Raw genomic sequence first — 19,315 nt, forward strand, 5'->3', positions numbered from 1 at the left:
CAGGGAGGGAGTGGGCTAGGAGTGCGTGGTGGGGGAGGGGCCGCCGACCTGGAGATCAGGCAGTGGCTGCTGAGGGATGACTGGGGAGGGCGGATGAGAGGCGGAGAGACCAGGGACATGCTGACTCTTCTCTGTACTGGCCTGACGCTTCCTCTCTGTCCACTCCATGCCCTGGGAGCTGCCTTCTGTGGCTTCCCTGGGTCCCAGGTCCTTGGCTCCCAGTAGGGTTGGCCATGGATGGTCTGAGCAGGAGACTGCAGAGGGGAGGAGAGAGAGGCCCACGCTCCCTCCTGCCCACACTGCTTCTGGCCGGGTCTGTCGACAGCCACAGCCTGCCTTGCGCTGCTCTTGCCTCTTTCTCCTTGGCCCCAGCACCTGCCATTGGCACCTCTCCCAGCATGCCTTGCCAGCTCTGGCAGGTTCTCCTAATGCTGCCCTCTCCCCTGCAACTTCAACTCGCTTCCTGTCTTCAACTTGCTTGTGCCCTCTGTCTTCCACATGGAAGCCATCGCAGCCCTGAGAGCTCAGCCACTCACACCCTGCACATTTACTGAAGACCCGCTCTGCAGGGACTGGGCTGGGCATGAAGTCTGAATCCTGGGTTCTGTTTTCTCATCTGTACAATGGGCACAGTCACAGCATCGACTCCCTTGAAAATGAAAAATGAGCCGGTGTATGCATCTCGTGGAAACTGGAAGAGGCAGGCGGGGCTGGAGAGGAGGGGCAGCCGCCTTTCTCTCTTCGGTTCTTTCTTCCAATAGGTTTGAGGATCATCGAAGTGCTCCACCCGACCCGATCCTCCCCAGGGCTCACTACCTACCCGAGGAGGTTGAGCAGGCACCGGCCAATTCGGCGTGAGGGGGTAGACGCGGAGGGCAGCCGCCTGCCTGTGGGGGTCACCGCCAACCCACACAGGTGCAGCCCCTCCGGCCTGCTGTTCTCCAGCCGGGACAAAGCCTGCGGCTTGGCTGCCTTTCCCCTTCCTTTGCATGCGACTCCCATGAATTCCCTATCGTCATGGAGCAGGCGGATGAACGAGCACAGAGGCCCTGGAAGTCACGCTTTCCCAGGGCTGGAACTGGCTGTACCACTTCCTGTCTGGGTGACCTCAGGCCACTGAGTGGCCTCTGCCTTCATTCTCCTTATCTGTAGAATGAGGCTAAAGTAAAACCTCCCTCCGTGGGCAGGTGATCTGTGTACTCCCTGTACCGTGCTGAGCCCCAGGCCTGGCACGGGGTCAAGGCTCGGCACGGTTGGCTACCGTTTCCTTATGTGTGGGTGCCGGGGCTGAGATGGAGAACAGGACAGAGCAGTCCCTGAGCCCGTGGGACTGCAGCCAGGGAGCGCAAAGCAAGGCGGGGTGGGTGGAGGAGGTGCTGAGACAGAGCAGAGGCCTTGGTGAAGGGAGCAGGGACAGCCCTGAGGCCTAGGGTGGGACAGGAAGTGAAGTGGGGGAGGTTGGCTTCCATGAGATGGGAGGGGTCTGAGCCAGGCGTTGCCTCCTCTGGCAGTTGGGAAACCGAGCTTGCATAACTTCATCTCCCTAACTTCCCCACGAGATAGGCAAGGAGCCCTCTCTCCCAGGGCAGGGGGCGCGGCTGGTTGGGTGTGATGCTTATCTGAGCAGCCCAGGGCACACAGTCTGCTTGCTATGGGAGACTCCTTAGAATTGCACAAGGAAGGGGCCTGAGTAGTAGGCTAAGCCTGTGGCACTGGTATCCCATATGGGCACAGGTTCGTGTCCCAGCCGCTCCTCTTCCGAGCCAGCTCTCTGCTGTGGCCTGGGAAAGCAGCAGAAGATGGCCCAAGTCCTTGGGCCCCTGCACCAGTGTGGGAGACTTCTCTAGCCTCCCCTGGAGCCCCGTGATAAGAAGCCGGCAATGAGAGCTATATGTCGGAGCCAGGGGAGGGGGCTGAGAGGCTGCTAGGGTAAGCCACCAGGCCAGGCACACCACCAGTGGGGGCAGCCGTGGTCCCTCTCTGCACCCAGATTCTCAGCCTGGGAGATGAGGGGCTGGCCCTGAACTGCGTCTCTTCTTTGTCCTGTCTTCTCCCCACACGGGATGATGGTATCACCCATCCAGGGAGACATTCTGGGCCTGGAGTTTCAAATAGAGCAGCCACCAGGCGCTGGTGACTGTTGCGCTCCTGAACCAGGGCTAGTCCACACGGAGATGTCCAAAGTAAAGCACACCCAGTAGGGAAGACTTACGACTGAAAAATGTGTACAGCTGTCCCCCGATATCCTTGGGGGACTTTCCCAGGTACCCCTGTCTCCCAAGCCCCTCACCCACAGAAGCATACGAAAATCCACAGATGCTCAATCCCTGTTATAAAATAAAGGGTATTTGCATATATCTATGAACTCCTCCCTTTATTTTTAATTTTTAAAAATACTTTATTTATTTATTTGAGTGGCAGAGTGACACAGAGGGAGGGAAAGAGAAAGGCAGAGGTCTTTCATTGTCTGATTCACTCCCCAAATGGCCATAATGGCCAGGGCTGAACCTGGTTGAAGCCAGGAAGCTGGAACTTCCCTGGGGTCTTCCACGTGGGTGGTGGAAGACCAGGGATTTGGACCATCTTCTGCTGCTTCCCCAGGCTGTTAGCAGGGAAGTGGATTGGAAGTGGAGCAGTCAGGACTCGAACTAGCATCCACATGGATGCCAGTGTTGCAGCCAGCAGCTTAACCCATTGCACTATAATGGGAGCCCATACTTCATTTTTAAAGGTTGTTGTTTATTTGAAAGGCAGAGAGATAGAGACACAGATATGGAGAGTTTATCTTCTATCCTCCCCAAATACCTGCAACAGCCAGGGCTGGGTCAGGCTGAAGCTGGGAGTTTGACTCAATCCGAGTCTCCCACGTGGGTAGCAGAGATCCACCTACTTGAGCCATTACCTGCTGAGTCCAGGGTGGCCATTGGCAGGAAGGTGGAATTGGAAGCTGAGCTGGAATTGAGCCCGGGCATTGTGATGTGGGATGCTGGTGTCTCAAGCAGTGGCTTGATCACTGTACCCACAGATGTCCTGGCAGGTTTAATAGCTGAAGACGATGCTCAGGCCAGTGGACTGGGGCAGGAAGACCTGAGGCCACATCGGAGCAGGCTCCAGGCTTTCAGCAGAGTCCTGCATCGCCTGTGGTCTTTCTGCGTGGCCTTGAGTCCCTCCGTCTGTTTCTCACTTTCAGTTTGCCTGCACGTACAGTGAGAACTCAGAGCCGACGCAGCACTTCCCAAGTCATCATCTTGAGGTGCTGGATCCCCCCGCAAATTCGCTGAGTCAGAACCTCGGGGGCACGGAGGCCTTTGCTGGCCACCCACGTACACTTGTACCCCCTCCCTTCCCGCCTCGCTTCCCAGCTGTTACATACAAAATGCAGGAGGGCATTGTTTGGGATATTGGCTCTCACACAGACCGGACTGCAAATTAAAAGTGAGTCACCCACGCTCAAGTTCCCTGCCACCAAGCTGAAACCTAGTGATCTGTCTGACCTTTCAAGAAATCGGGAGAATGAGAGAGAGAGGCAGGACCATAAAGTTCCCTCTGGATTGATCCTTATACCCTTTCATCCTTACACGAAGGAATTCTGTCTTGCTGTTCCTGTCTTACGAGGTGAATACGGTGAAATGGCCAGCCTGCTCTTTGCTCTTTGCTTTTGCTTTTGTCGGTCCTTCTCTATAAAACCAACCTCTTCTGCTCACCCCGTCACAAACACTTATCCTATTTTATGGAATGAAATGTTACCCACTCTAGAACCGCACAACAAAGCCAGCTGAGATCTTTAGGCTCAGTGTGTCGTACTTTTGTCCTTTGACACAGCGTGCTTTTCTCTTTAGAGCCTGTCACGCCGTGTGCTCTGTTTAGGTTCGTCTTGCTCATTGTCCATTGTGTCTGTCCTATGACAGCAAGGATTTAAAAAAATAAACAGCTCGAGGATGTGCATGGCAGGTGCAGCCACCTCTCCGGATGCCCACATTCCACATCAGAGTACCTGGTTCAAGTCCCGCCTCCACCTCTGATCCACCTTTCTGCTAGTGTGCACCCTGCCTGGGAGGCGGCAGGTGACGGGCCAAGGACTTGAGCTCCTGCTACCCATGTGGGAGATCTGGATGGAGTCCACGCTCGCCCAGCCTCAGCTTTTGTGGGCATTCGGGGAGTGAACTGAAGGATGGAAGATCTCTCTCAGTCTCTCTCCCTCTCTTTTCCTTTAAAAATTATATATATATATATAATATAGGTTTTATTGATGGATAATTTATATAAAGCACAATATGCTAATTTTAGGTGCACACTGAAATGAATTTTAACAGTATACAGCCTCGAGACTGCCACAACCGTCGACAGGGAGCAGTCTCATCAGCCCTCCCCACCAGATTTGTTCTTGCCCCTTCCTAGGCCACCCCCTCCTTCCTCCCCAGTCACCTGGCAACCTCTGACCTGCCTGCTGCCATTACATGTTTGTCTCTTCTGGAGTTTCCTGGACAGGGAGTCAGTATAGCGTGAGGCCTGGCCTTTTTCCTGTAGCTAACGCTTCCCCAGAAATCAGGCCTTGATGATGGATGAGTCAGCCCGTAGGTGCCCCTGTTAAGTTGGCGTCAGGAGTGTTAATTACTATGGTGAATTCCCCATTACAACCTTGCGTCCTGTTTCCTGTATCTTCTGGCTTTATGTGAGCTGGTTCAGTGCTCCAAATGCCCTCAACAGCCGTGGCTGGGCCAGGTGGAAGCAGGAGCCAGGAGCTCCATCCGGGTTCCCTGTGTGGGTGGCAGGGGCCCACGCACTTGAGCCATCATCTATCACTTCCCAGGCATATTGGCAGGGAGCTGGGTCGGAAGTGGAGCAGCTGGGATTTGGGTATTACAGGTGACTGCTCAACCGGAGGTGCCACAGCGCCGGCTCCCTTGAGGTTTCTCTGTGCCAGCCAGGCAATGTCTAGGTGTTGAAGAATCCTTTGTGAAAAAGGAAAAGTCTGGGGGCTGGCGCTGTGGCACAGTGGGTTAATGCTCTGGCCTCAAGCGCCGGCATCCCATATGGGCACTAGTTCAAGACCTGGCTGCTCCACTTCTGATCCAGCTCTCTGCTGTGGCCTGGGGAAGCAGTGGAAGATGGCCCAAGTGCTTGGGCCCCTGCACCCATGTGGGAGACCCGGAAGAAGCTCCTGGCTCCTGGCTTCGAATCGGCACAGCTCCGGCTGTTGGGGCCAATTGGGGAGTGAACCATGGGATGGAAGACCTCTTTCTCTCTCTCTCTGCCTCTCCTCTCTGTGTAGCTCTGACTTTCAAATAAAATAAATAAATCTTAAAAAAAAAAAAGTGAAAGGAAAAGTCTGCATCCATGGAGCTTTCAGGGTGGGGAAACATGACAGCCTATGTCTACAAAGAATAAGATCATCTCCAGTGGTGTTGGGTTCTATGGAGAAAGCACAGTGGGGATATGGAGGGGAACTTCAGATGAACTTGTCAGTGACGTGGAACATTTGAAGCGAGCAGTCACTTCTGGGAACAGCCAGAGCTCTTCTGTAGCCGTTAGCCACAGGGCGACACTAACTAAGCACTTGAAATGGGCACAGTTTGTATGGCAATGTGCCCGAGGCACAACTTGTACTTCATTCACAAATCGTTTTCTGTTGGCTGCATGTTGAGATGATAATATTTGGGGCGTACTGGATTATATACTGTTCATTAATTTCAACTTTTAAAAGTGTACTGAGCTGGGCCTTGTGCACAGCTGGTTAAGCCGCCTCTTGGGACACACCCACCCACATCTCCTCTCAGAGTCCAATCTGGCTGACGGCTCATTCACCTGGGAAAGCAGCGTGTGATAGCTCAGGTGCTTGGGACCCTGCCACCCACGTGGGAGACCAGATGGAGTTCCAGGTGCCTGGTTGTGGCAGGCATTTGGGGAGTGAACTAGTGGATGGAAAATGTCCTCTCTGTCTCTCCCTCTCTGTCACTCTGCCTTTCCAATAAAAAGGAATACATCTTCTTTTTAAGAAATGCATTAACTAGTACATTTGTAAAATCACCCACGGTGCCCACGTGTGTAACTCGCATTGTATTTCCTTTGGACAGCGGCGGCGTGGGGGGCAGCGTCTCCAGCAGGGACAACGGCAAATGCAAAGCTCCCGAGGCAGGAACTGAACGCAGCTGGGGCCGAGGGCGCCAGAGGAAGGGCGGCTGGGACCTTGGGGCGCGCTCTGGGAGGGGGGTGCGTGGTACCCGAGGCGGGTCTGGGATGCCCTTAGAAGCACGAAGACCGTGGTTTGCCCTGCCGGCCCCCGGCGGCTGCCGGCGAACAGACTGGAAGGGCAGCCGCACCGCCCTGGTGGATGGAGAGCAGGGGGTTGTAGAAGAATCCGGGGTCCCAGTGCTGTCGGGGCCCTGCGCTCCCCCGGGAGTCAGTCTCCCGGTCCGTGCACGGGGCTGCTCGGGTCGCCGCACGCACAGGCAGCCGGCGCCAGGGGGCGCTTCCTCGATGGCTCGGCGCTCGGCTGGCCAGGCGCCGGCGCGTCGCCCGCTCGATTGATCGGGTCGGGGCGGGCCCGAGCGCCGCAGGCCTGCGCCATTGAGGAGCGGCGGAGCGGAGGCGCCGCGCAGAGCCGGGCTGGGGCGGCGGGCCGGGGACACCTCAGGTAGGCGGCGAGCGGGGCCGCGCCGGGCGGCGGGCAGGGCCGCTCCTGCGCCGCCTCAGGCCCGGGCCCGCCCTCGGGAGCGCGGCGTCCGCCCGGGCTCCGGGATCCCGGGCGCCGGGTCCGCCGCTCCCGCAGGGACCCCGGAGGCCGAGACCCGCGGGCGTCCGTGCGCTGGGGGGTCCGAGTCCCCGCCGGGCCGCGGCGTGCTCCCCGGGGGTGCCGGAGCCTGGCGTGTCGGCGCTGGGGGCTGTCAGCCGCGGGTCTGCGCCTGGGCCTGGGCCGCACGTGCGAGCCCAGGAGGGGGCGTCAGCTGTCCGGAGAGGCCCGACTGTCCCTCGGGGGTCCTCACGCCCGGCTTCGCCCCTAGCCCCTGGGGTCACCCCCGGCCGAGCCCCTGCTCCCGGGCGTGGGGCCCCCACGGCGCCGTCCCCTCCGGACTTGACGTGGGACCCTGCAGGGGGAGCGGCGAGGGGGGCTGTGGGCGCCCCGGTTCCCCTGGGGCCCCCGCCCCCGGCCCCCCAGCCTGGGAGCTCCGGTTACCAGGCCTTCCACTCCCGGGCGGGCCGCCCGTCCGGGGAGGGGCCTGGCCCAAGGTCACTCCCGGCGGTGTGCCCGCCGTGGGCCGAGCGCCCATCCCCAGTGTCACCTGCCCGCCTCCCCGGGGAGCGGGAGCCCGGTGGGGGTGCCGGCCGGGCGGCCGCCCCGAAGCCCCGATGCGCTGGCGTGTGAGCGCTGTGGGGTTCGGGCCGGTCCGGCTTCCTTAGGCGAATCCTTGCAGCGGCCCCAAGCCCGGGCCAGATGCTCGGCAGAGCTCGTGGGTGCTTTCTGGGTTGGGCCCAGAGCAGGGCTGACAGCGCCGGCGCCCGCGTGTCTTGATCCGGGCGAAGATTCCCCGGTCCTCAGGGTGAGCAGGGCAGGGCCTGAGCCGGTACAGCTCGCGTGCAGCCCGCGGTTGTGCTCGTCCCTTGCTGGGACTTGGCTTTTCGGGCCAGCAAACCGCGGCTGCTCTTGTGTGTGGAGCTCACTTGTTGCTCCCATTCACTTGCTGACAGAGTAGAGACGTGTTTCTTTCATTCAGATGGTCAAATGTCTTTTAAAACCTTGGTTCATATAACCTTTTCTTAAATACCCAGTCACCCCTAGCAGGTGCCTGGCTTTGCACAGCTGTAGCTTTAAACATCTTTGGAAATAGGCAAGCATTTTGCCAACTTTTTTTTTTTTTTTTAACTGGCATTGTTAATAGATCAGAGTGTCTTTTCTGGAAGGGTAAGATACTGTGGACAGTCAGACTGCCCCGGAGAGTGGGTTAGCCTGAGCGACCCCCCGAGGGTTAGTTAAAGGCAGTGGTTGAGAGTCTCCGGGGGCCCTGTGACGGGGGTCTTGCTTAGGAGGCAGGACCCTTTGGGATGAGCCGTCTCCCTGCATTCAGGTGACTCTCTCACTCGAGGGGGCCAGTGCTTGGAGAGTATCCTGAGAGCAGGCGGCTCCCAAGCAGGATGCGTGCCGTGCCGAATCTGGAGCAGCTGGCGTGGTGGCCAATGGGTGCCCGAGAGCAAGGTGTGGGTCACAGAGGGGTCACAGTGCCAATGGGGATCTACTGCCTGAGCCGGCTGAGGACCCGCCTGAGCGAGCGTCTGGTTACCCTCACGTTGACTTTGTGTAAGACTGAACGTAGCCCACATGCTTTTCACAATACTGACCAACACCGTAACAGACGTTTGTAATCCTGTGGTTGGTGCTCAGGTCCCTAATGCAGGTCTAGGTCCCTAATGTCATCATTAAGAATAATGAGACGCGCTGCCTGCTCCCTCTCGTCTACACCAGATGAAGGAGCCTCAAGGTAGATTCGTGAAACCTTAGTTAGGATCATTGCCGAGTGTGAATTTCATTCAGAGAGCTCCTCAGGGCATTTTTGCCTTCACTGGGGCAGTGTTGGCTCTGCTGACCTCTGGTGGGGGCTTGTCTGTGCCATATAGAGACAGCAGCTTCCGCTCTGTCTGCTTACAGGATGCCGGCAGCAGCCCCAGCCAGGATGACCGAGTGTCTCCGGGTGCAGGCAGGTCATGCCCACCCGAGAACTTTTGATGAGGGCTGTCTCATCCCCAGACAAATCACTAAACACAAGTAGTTCAGTGAGCGGGTACTTAAAGAAGATACACGTTTTGGATTGGAGGTCATTTTTGGCCAGCCTGTAAGAGTGACTGTTCCTTGCAGGTGTATCAAAACATACAGGTGTTGGTTTGGCCCTGCATTTGCTGTTCTACACTTTTGTCCACCTCCAGGCAGATAGAGTAGGAAATGAGCTTAGAAAATCACCCAGTTTCCTGTTGATTTCCTTTTTTTCCCCTTTCATAGATTCTTCCATGACCATGAGAGAGAAAAATAAAAATAAAAAAAATGATCCATGATTTTTAAACATCTTTTTCTGAGGATATAGTCATGTTGGAAGGTCTTGTAGCCTGGGTTCTCAATACCTATTTGGGGAAATATGTCAATAACCTGAACACTGACCAGCTCTCGGTTGCACTTCTCAAAGGTGAGTACATATGTTTCTCTGGTAAAGTATGGCTTTGCAGGGGGCATTTCTGGTTTTTATGTCTATTTTTGTTGTTTTGATAGTAAGAAAAGCTAATGCCCAGATGGCTTTGTACTATATATGTCTAAAAGGTAATTATGTTCTTGCAAATGACCCTGCTGATTGTTAACAGAGTAACTTAAGTATGTAGCTAGTTTGGTGTAGATTTTAGAGAATGATTAAAATCTTTTAAAAAACAAAAGAAATGATCCTACTGGTTACTGTGCTAGACTCTGGTTGTTTTTTGTTTTTTTCTAGTTTTATGGAGCATTGTGGAGGCAGCCATGATGTAGTGACAATTTCATTTACTTTGGCTTCGAATACTGTTTTGTCGCTTATTAGCTGTGTGAACAATAGCTGATATTGAAATACTGAGCCTCAGTTTCCTTAGAAAAAGGGAAATGTATCTCCACAGGTTGCTGATGATCAAGTAGAACAGCGTTTGTTTATTTATTTTTAAAGATTTACTTTTTTCCTTGAGAGGCAGAGTTACAGACAGAGGGAGAGACAGAGAGAGAGGTCTTCCATCCACTGGCTCACTCCCCAGATGGCTGCGACAGCCAGAGCTGTGCTGATCTGAAGGCAGGAACCAGGAACTTCTTCTGGGTTTCCCACGTGGGTGCAGGGACCCAAGGACTTGGCCATCTTCCACTGCTTTCCCAGGCTATAGCAGAGAGCTGGATGGGAAGTGGAGCAGCCGGGTCTCGAACCGGTGCCCATATGGGATGCTGGCACCGCAGGCGGCAGCTTTTACCCACTACACCACAGCGCTAGCCCCAAAACTTGGGCTATTTTCTACTGCTTTCCCAGGCCATAGTGGAGAGCTGGATTGAAAGTGGAGCAGCTGGGACTTGAACCAGTGCCCATATGGGATGCCGGTGCCGCAGGCAGATGCTTAACCTACTATGCCACAGCGCTGGCCCCTAGAATAACATTTAAAAACCACTAGCCTACTGGCCTAAAATAGACACCCAACAGAAGCTTTAAAACCCATTGTTATGAGGGCTTTGGTGGGCTTTATGGGGTCTTAGTAGTGAAGTACCTAAAGCTGGAGACAGTTTAGGTCTTACTGCCCTGTACCTGGTGAGTGTAGTCCTGTGGTTTGGCATGGGACTGGGAAGCTGCATTTTCTCCTGTTGTTTGTTTTGATTTAAATTCTCTTTGGTCAGCTCAGTGTGGGACCCTTTAACGAGTCTAGCGAGAAGGGATGAGGTCAGTCTGCAGGCGTGTGAGTTCACGGGAAATAGAAGGGAGGTCTCAAATGCCATGGGGCCCTCAGCTCCCTGGCAGTGAGTTTTGGTGAGGACTAGGACTAGCTGGCAGAACTAGTGCTGATGGAGATGTTTGCCTAGTGTGCCAGTAGGGTACCAGTGGACCGCCTGTCCCAGCAGACGTTCCTCGCCAAGTTTTCCTACCCATCTAGTCAAGGCCGGCAGCCGCAGGAAGCTGCGGGAGCCTCATGGTCCCCCCCCCTCCCCCCCCACGTTCCTTGCGCTGGGAACAGAGCGGGTGCTTTCCTGTTCTGGTTTTCCTCCTGTTCTCAGAAGGGAGCTAAATAGAAAGTGAAAGTGACCGGCCAGGGAAGAGGACGCCTTCACAGTACAGTTGTGTCCTGCAAACCTGGCTGGTGCTCCGTGTCTGGTTCTCAGACACGCTGGGCCTGACGCTGGGTTGTGGGTTGTGAAGGACAGGCCTAGAAAGAGAACTGCAGACCGCAGCCTTGCTCGTGAGAGAGTACTCTCAGGACTGTTGAGGGACTTATGGTGCTGAAGAACTGAGTGAATGGAGAAATTTGTGCTGACTTCTCAGAGTGAGGACCAGTAACAAAATGTATCTTCTTCATTTTTTTTTTTTTAAAGATTTATTTATTTATTTGAAAGGCAGAGTTACAGAGAGGCAGAGAGGGAGACAGAGAGTTCTTACATCCACTGGTTCACTCCCCAGATGACCACAGCTGCCGGAGCTGGGCTGATCTGAAGCCAGGAGCTTCCTCGGGGTCTCCCACGTGGGTGCAGGGGCCCAAGGACTTGGGCCATCTTCTGTTGCTTTCCCAGGCCATAGCAGAGAGGTGGATCAGAAGTGGAGCAGCTGAGACTCGAACCTGCACCCATATGGGATGCCGGCACTGCAGGCAGCGGCTTTACCCGCTATGCCACAGTGCTGGCCCCACAAAACATAGCTTGTTAAAATTGTGTGTGTCATATGGTGCCTCTAGTTACTTTCCTATGGTTATTTCCTTTTTTAAAAAATGAACTGTTCTCTATGGCTTTGAATGAACTTGTGGAGTTTGAGAATTGTTTGCTTTTTCCTTCATAACTGGTATTAATGTGGTACCCCATATATATGGATCCAACGCGCACCATAATGCTTGGTCAGAATCTTGGAGCCTTGCAGTGCCCTGAGAGAATGGCTCTGTAAAGAAGTCGACACTGGTTCTTTGATCTTGGTGATGCAGCGTTGGGGTGGCAGGTCCTAGATAGCAATGAGAATGCTATTTCAACCCGTCTGAAAATAGAGGCTGTTCTGGATGCAAAGGAGACTGAAGTAGCTGTCAAGATTATGAATTTTGTAGCCAGACTGTGGGTTTGAATCCCAGTTCCTCCATTTACCAGTAACTTCTTCATGCTTCAGTTTCTCATTCTGTGAATTGGAGCTAATATTAATTGTTGCATGAAGTTCTAAGGACCCAAAACAAATTAATATGGGTGAAAGAGCTACGTAGTACATCATCAGCGTTAGTCATCATTACTATCATTCTAATGATCAATAACATAGGATTGGCTGCTGGGTTGGATTTCAAGAGCAGCTTGTGCTTAGGCTAAGAGTAATGTAAGATGCGTGACATGTGAGTGGTGGAAGGACAGAGCCAGCACTGTGGTTGAGATTTCGCTTGTTTAGTCATTCAGCAAACGTTAATTGAGCTCTTGCTTTTACAAAACTGAACTGATACCCAAAGGGAGATCAGTAGTAGATCCCAAGTTCAGGCTTAGGGCCAAGCCTGGTTTCACCACTTCACAGCTCTCTGTGCTGCCTGTGCCTGGGCAGGCTGCTGAAGCCTCTCTGCCCACTGTGCCTTCTGCTGCCCCAGGTCTGAGAATCTACCGTGAACTCTGGTGCTGTCCCTTACCAGCTCTATGATTTTTAAACAAGTTGCTTATCCTCCAAGCTATGTTCTTCACCTCATAACCTGAGAAACAAGTAGTATTTCCTTGTGTTGTGAGAATTAAATAAGAGAATGCATGCAAAGTGCTTGGGCATAGTCAGATCTCCCTAAGTGGAATCTGCTTTTGTTATTCCACCCACATTCTGTAATGCCCACCCTCAGAGAGCAGTTCACCTGTTGAGATAGATCACACAGGAACACAAGGTACGATGCAGTGGAGTGTAAAGGTCGAGGACCTTTCTTTCTGGGGAGGCTTTTGTGAGGTAGCTTTTGAGAAGGTCTTAGGGTTTCAGGGGACGACCTGGGTGAGTCCCCACTCCAGGCAGAACTTGCAGGGCACCTTTGGAATGGTGTGGGGCCACATGGAGGGGCTGGAGCGTTGACCCATGAGCAGGTCTGTGTTTCTGTAACCCCAAACTGCAGTTCCCCCTGCTTGTTCTTTTTATAAACTCTGCATCCAGTGGTGATTACAGATTGCTGATAAACAACCACCCTGTATGTTCATCCTGGTTGTAGTGAATAGATTTCCTGCTCATCTGAGATGAGAAATTTGGGGATGAAACATTGATGAATAAGCTTGTAAGTTGTCTGAAACGTTGCCATTTGTAACACACTCATCTCCTTCGGGTGCTTTATTACCTGTTTCCCTGGAGGGACCTTGCCCAGCAGGGCCAGTGGGATGCATGTCCGAGTGGGGGGGGGGTGGGTAGGAAGCGCTCAGTCTTGAAGCACAGCTGTGTTGTTTGATCTCTTTGCTTTTTGCGAGCTATTTTTTCTCCTCATTCTTTCCTCTGTTTCCTCCTCTTGGGAAACCTTGCTTTCTGCACTTTAGTTCTAAGTTTTCATGGTCAGAGTCACTCACCACTTCCCCAAGGCCGTAGAGCAGCCAGGGACCCAGGGCCTGCCAGCCTTTGTGACAGATTCGGGCAGTGAGAACAGGCTGGTTCCAAGTTCACATTCTGTTCTTCGAGAGTACTAACAGCCACATACCTGCTTGCCGCCTTTAGTGGAGTCACTTTCAGCTAAGGAAGACATTCTGCATTGTTTTCTCCCTCTTAATGATATTTTTCTCCCCCATGTGGAAATTAGACTGTTTTGCTAGGGTTGTTAGTGTTTCCTTTTGGTTGTCTTAAAAGTCTTTGGAGCCCCATCTGGACAAAATCTCTTGCAAATGTCAGAAAATAAGTTGAGTGCATTTGTTCAGAATCTGCCAAATTGCTAGATTTGAAATCTTTAGCTGGCACTGCCGCTCAATAGGCTAATCCTCCACCTAGCGGCGCCGGCACACCAGGTTCTAGTCCTGGTCGGGGCGCCGGATTCTGTCCCGGTTGCCCCTCTTCTAGGCCAGCTCTCTGCTATGGCCTGGGAGTGCAGTGGAGGATGGCCCAAGTGCTTGGGCCCTGCACTCGCATGAGAGACCAGGAGAAGCACCTGGCTCCTGGCTTCGGATCAGCGCAATGCGCCGGCCGCAGTGCGCAGGCCGCGGCGGCCATTGGAGGGTGAACTAACGGCAAAAAGGAAGACCTTTCTCTCTGTCTCTCTCTCTCACTATCCACTCTGCCTGTCAAAAAAAAAAAAAAATTCTTTAGAAACCAAAGACTCACAAGGTCTGAGCAGTCACTTAAAGGGAAAATAACCAAGTTCCCACATTACTTTGTATTTGGAGTAAAAGGCTTATCCTTTCTTACCAGTCAATGGCTGTTGTCTGTACTCCCTGTCTTGAAGACACATTTATTAGATTTAAGTGGCTCAGAAGTTGTCTTGTGTCCTGCAAGCAATTTGGTAAAACCACAGCTCCTCTCTCTGTGTTCTCAGTGGCCAGCACGGTGCCTCGTATGGAGTAGGATTTATGTGTGTGTGTGAACGGATGGCTGCGTGGCTGGGCGAGGTAGGTCTGGCTGCCCTGTGGTCTGTGTGCTTTTGGATTTGAGTCATCCGTTTTCATCCTTTTCACTCCTTTGCTTTCAGACCAGGTGTTCCACCTGCAGTGGACGTACAGAGAACATGTGCAGGTGGTCTCCCAGAGGGGAGAGTGTGATTCCTTTGGATGGCCAGTTTTAATTAGCTAAACTATGGGCTCTGGAATATTGTGTGTCCTACACTCATTCTGCAGGGTGGGGTGGGGGAGCTTTGCAGATACCTGGGTTTCAGTCCCAGAGATACTGCTTTATTGGGTCAGTGGCTGGGGCCCTGGGGCCTTCCCTTGACCCTAGTGCATCCGACGTTGATGAGGCTCTGGGAGATATTAGCCGTGACGGAGGGGCCCGTAAATTGGCCAGTGGGCTGTCTCTGACCTGCAAGTCCAGAATGGCTTTTACATTTTTAAAAGCTTGTTAAAAAAAATGAATAGGCAACAGATATCATATGAAGTATGAAAACCTATCTTGCCTGTTACAGAAGAAGTTAGGGCCTTGCCCAGACTCTGGGCAGCTGTGATGTACATGATGGAGTGGTGGGTCAGGGAAGGAGTAGAGATTAAGCACGTGGTTGGTGCCAGCACTGCCCAGCACCTTTTATAGCCCTGATCTGATTGTGAAGTTTTCCCTTTAGCCTTCAATACTTTGCACACAGTAGGCATGTATGATATTTGATGGATGAATATTTTATGATGTTTTTATTTTTAGGTGCTGTTGAATTAGAAAACCTGCCGTTAAAGAAAGATGCTTTGAAAGAACTAGAATTGCCATTTGAAGTCAAAGCTGGTACGTGGAACTAGAGGAGTGGGAAGAAATTCTGAGTATCCTGTTGTTTGTGATGTAAAAGCATGAGTCCGGAGTCTGGCTCTGTGTGTAGTGGGTTAAGCCACCTGTTACATTGGCATTCCATATTAGCACTGATTCGAGTCCCAGCTGCTCCACTTCCAATCTAGCCCCCTGCTAATGGCCTGGGAAGCAGTGGAAGATGGCCCAAGTGTTTGGACCCTGCACCCATGGGGGAGACTCAGATAGGGCTCATGGCTTCTGACTTAAGCCTGACCCAGCCCTGACCACTGTGGTCATCTGGGGAGAGAACAAGTGGATGGGATGTCGATCTTTCTCCCTCCCTCCCTCCCTCCCTCCCTCCCCTCCCTCCTTCCTTCCCTTTTTCTTTCTCCTTAACTCTTTCAAATAAATAAAATAAATCTTTAAAAGAAAAACCAAAAGACAAAAAGCTATGAGTCCTGGAGTTTGTATTTGTTTGACCAGGAAGAGGAAGGATAGAAGTGCTAGAGTTTAGATCAGTGTTGTGGTGTGGGCTCTGGGCCACTTGAGTCAGGATGGCCCTGGGGTGGTGGTGGGGCGGTCAGGTGGCTCCTAGACCTGCTGAGTCAGAATCCAGAGGTGTGTCATTAAACATGCACATTGAACAGGTACCCCAGGTGGTCCTTAGGCTTCCTTATGCATGAGAACTTCTGTTCTAGAGGTTTTTTATTTTCCAAGAGTTTTTTTATAGACATTACTGAGGGCCAGTTCACTCTGTTGAGTAAGAGCTGTGTCTGTTTTCTGTTGCTATAACAAGATACCGGGGGCTTGACTTTAGAAAGGAAAGAGGCTTGTTTAGGCTCTCAGTTCTGGAGGCGCATGAGCACGGTGCTGGCATTCGCTTGGCCTTTGGTGAGCACTGTGGACGGTGAAAAGGCAGGACAAGCCGGCACATGCAAGAGAGTGTGTGTTAAGAAACGAAGCAAGATGGGGCTGGCACTGTGGCGCAGTGGGTTAACGCCCTGGCCCGAAGCGCCAGCATCCCATATGGGTGCCAGTTCTAGTCCTGGCTGCTCCACTTCCAATCCAGCTCTCTGCTATGGCCTGGGAAAGCAGTAGAAGATGGCCCAGGTCCTTGGGCCCCTGCATCTGCGTGGGAGACCCGGAAGAAGCTTCTGGCTCCTGGCTTCGGATCGGTGCAGCTCTGGCCGTTGCGGCCAGTTCCGGAGTGAACCAGCAGATGGAAGACCTCTCTCTCTCTCTCTGCCTCTCCTCTCTGTGTAACTCTGACTTTCAAATAAATAAATGAATAAATCTTAAAAAAAAAAAAAAAAAAACGAAGCAAGAGAGGGCTGGAAAGAGCCAGACTTGCCTTTTTTTTTTTTTTTAAAAGATTTATTCATTTATTTGAAAGGTAGAGTTAGAGAAAAAGGGAGAGAGAGAGATCTTACATCTGCTGTTTCAAAGAGAAAGAGAGACGGAGGGGGTGGGGGAGTGCAGTGTCTTCCATCTGCTGGTCCGTCCCTAAATGGCTGTAAAGGCCAGAGCTGGACCTTGCAGAAGCCTGGAGCCAGGAACTCCATCCTGGTCTCGTACATGGGTGGCAGGGGCCCAGGTGCTCAGGCCATCTCCTGCTGCTTTCCCAGGCACATTGGCAGGGAACTGGATTGGAAGTAGAGCAGCCGGGACTCGAACTATTACTCATATGGAATGTGGGCATTGCCAAGTGGGAGCTTAACCTGCTGCACCCCAGTGCTAGCCCCTGGACTTGCAACAACCCACTCTGATCCAGCTCTGAGACCTAATTCACTTCTGAGAGACCCGGTCCAGTCTCCTGGAAAAGACATACGATCCATTCATGAGGGCTTCACCTCCCAAGGACTGGCCGCCTGACAGTGCCACATTGAGAATCAGGCCCCAGTGGTGTTCAGGCCTCGGGGTTTGAGTGGGAAGAAATCATAGTCAGACCGCAGCAGTGAGCTTGACTGGGGAAGTTACTTCCGTGTGTGCTTCCGCACTTTGGAGATGAGACAGCAGAGGCTCCCGTATTGTAGGTGCTTTGGATGGGGCTGATGAGTTACTGCATTACAGTGGCTAGGACAGGGCCTGGCGTGTTCGTAGATGTAAGCATTATTACAGAAGTTTGGTAAGTACTAGATTGGCTAAGGAAGTAAAAAACTATCATAGAATAAAAGTAGCCACTAACGACCGACCACTTCTAAAATTAGTCCCTGTTCAGGTGCCTTTCATTCCTCAACAATAACCTGTTTACGCCAGCCTTTCCCGTATTTTGGGTGCTTGTATTACAGTAAAATACAAGAACGGGTGAGTGGTCTCCTAGTTAAGATGCCGCCTGAGACGCCCACGTCCACGGCAGAGGGCCTGGGGTCAGGTGCCAGCTCTGCTCTCAGTTCCAGCTTCCAGCAGATGCACACCCTGGGAGGCAGCAGGTGGTGGCTCAAATATCTGGATCCCCGCCGCATACATAGGAGACTCAGATTCAGTTTCAGGTTCCTGGGTTTGGTTCATCCCAGCCCAGCCCTACTGTTGCAGGCTTTTGTGGGGTGAGCTAGTGGTCTGAAGATCTGTCCTTCTCCCTCTGTTTCTCTTTCAAGCAATTATAATAATTTTTTTAAAAAATTGAAGTGCAAAGCGAGTCAGTTGTTAGTTGAGGTAGAATAGAAATCTTGCAAAAGAATTAGGTTTTCTTGAAGTCACTTCAAGTGATAGATGAACTCCCAGCAGCAAAGGCAAAGGGATTGACAAGTGAGAAAGAAACCTTAAGAATGATGACCAAGGGGCCAGCGCTGTGGCATGGCAAGTGAGTGGCATCCTGGTTTTTAAATTATTTGTTGTAAAGTTTTTAAATTTGTTACTGGATGACAATAACAACACTTGCTGTTGTTAAAAATACCATCTTTTAAAAAATATTTATTTTCTTGAAAGACAATCACATGTGTATATATATGTAGAGAGAGAGCTTTCTACTGGTTCACTGCCCAAATTGCTGGGCTGGCCCTGGCTCTGAAGCCAGGAACTAAACCAGGAGCCAAGAACTCTCTCTGAGTCTCCTGTGTGGGTGGCAGAGCCTGAGTTCTTGGGACATTCTGTGCTGCTTTCCCAGGTACATTAGCAGGGAGCTGGATTGGAAGTAGAGTAGCTGTGATTGAACCAATGCTCTGGTATAGGATTCCAGCAGTTTAACTGGCCCTGAAAATACCATTGTTAATGATATTGTTGTGCCTTAAATCTCACAGCTGGATCCCACTTGCATCATAGATCTTAGTGGGTACTAAGCACACTCTATTAACCTGTGCTGCTCTCAGAGCTAGAATATTGGTTGGGCTGTGTGGATCTTTGAGGGACATATTAGGACAGTTCAGACATTCTCACACATTTTTTCTGTTGTGGTGACTTGGCTGTTTTAAATCAAATTTAAAGAGGGTTTGTGTTCCATGAGGCTTGGCTTGGAGGATAAGTATCACGAATCTGGGCTGTTTAGCCTTGTCGTCAGCCAGGTTGTCAGGGGACTGAGAATCCTGTACTGACTGTGTCATTGCAGTGTTACTTGCACCTCACTGTGGGACGGGCATCTTCAAGATTGGGCGTCGTGTAGTCTGGTAACTCCCCTGAGTGCTTAACCAGCCAATTAGTAGTTAGCAAGTTAGATTTGTGTCCATGGGCTTACATGGGTGCCACGGGAAGAAAGAAGGAAGTTTAAGATGTAGTCCAGGTGGGAAGAGAAAGTTTCCAGAGGAAATATGTTGCATTTGATAGGATAAAATGATTTATTTATTTGAAAGGCAGAGTTAGAGAGAGGCAGAGACAAGGAAGTCTTTCATCTGCTGGGTTCACTCTCCAGATGGCCGCAATGGCTGGAGCTGGGCTGTTCTGAAGCCAGGAGTCAGGAGTTTTCTTCCAGGTCATCTTCCACTGCTTTCCCTGGACATTACCAGAGAGCTGGATCAGAAGTGGAGTGGCTGGGACTTGAACCAGTTTCCATATGGGATGCCGGCACTGCAGGCGGCAGCTTCACCTGCTACGCCATATTGCCAGCCCCCTCCCCTCACTGAACATTTTCCAGCTTTATTCCTCATGCCTCATTCTTACAGATCTCAGCTTGCTTACGCCTGTTTCATGTGTGCAAAAATGTGCTTGTTTTTAATTAAAAAATAAGTGGCAAAATTCATACATGCTTCTTAAAGAAAACTAAGAAAAACTTCATTAAGATGGGAAGAATTGGAGGTGTGTGCAGGCATTTA

General features: G+C 52.1%; 1 protein-coding gene across 4 annotated transcripts in view; it reads left to right on the plus strand.

Annotated features, from left to right (window-relative positions):
- Positions 1-6,556: 6,556 nt before the first annotated feature.
- VPS13D (vacuolar protein sorting 13 homolog D) overlaps positions 6,557-19,315 on the plus strand; it is a 275,909-nt gene continuing 263,150 nt past the window's right edge. For 3 of the 4 annotated variants that reach the window (XM_062190461.1, XM_062190458.1, XM_062190460.1), the window contains exons 1-3: positions 6,557-6,634; positions 8,990-9,170; positions 14,997-15,074. In XM_062190461.1, coding sequence (XP_062046445.1) covers positions 9,074-9,170; positions 14,997-15,074 — 175 coding nt within the window. In that variant the 5' untranslated portion in view covers positions 6,557-6,634; positions 8,990-9,073. Of the gene's footprint in view, positions 6,635-7,518; positions 7,539-8,989; positions 9,171-14,996; positions 15,075-19,315 lie in introns of those variants that run through there. The other variant, XM_062190459.1, reaches the window with a different exon arrangement.

This window comes from Lepus europaeus, chromosome 5 (genome assembly GCF_033115175.1).
Source record: "Lepus europaeus isolate LE1 chromosome 5, mLepTim1.pri, whole genome shotgun sequence".
In the NCBI taxonomy this organism is placed as follows: Eukaryota; Metazoa; Chordata; class Mammalia; order Lagomorpha; family Leporidae; genus Lepus; species Lepus europaeus.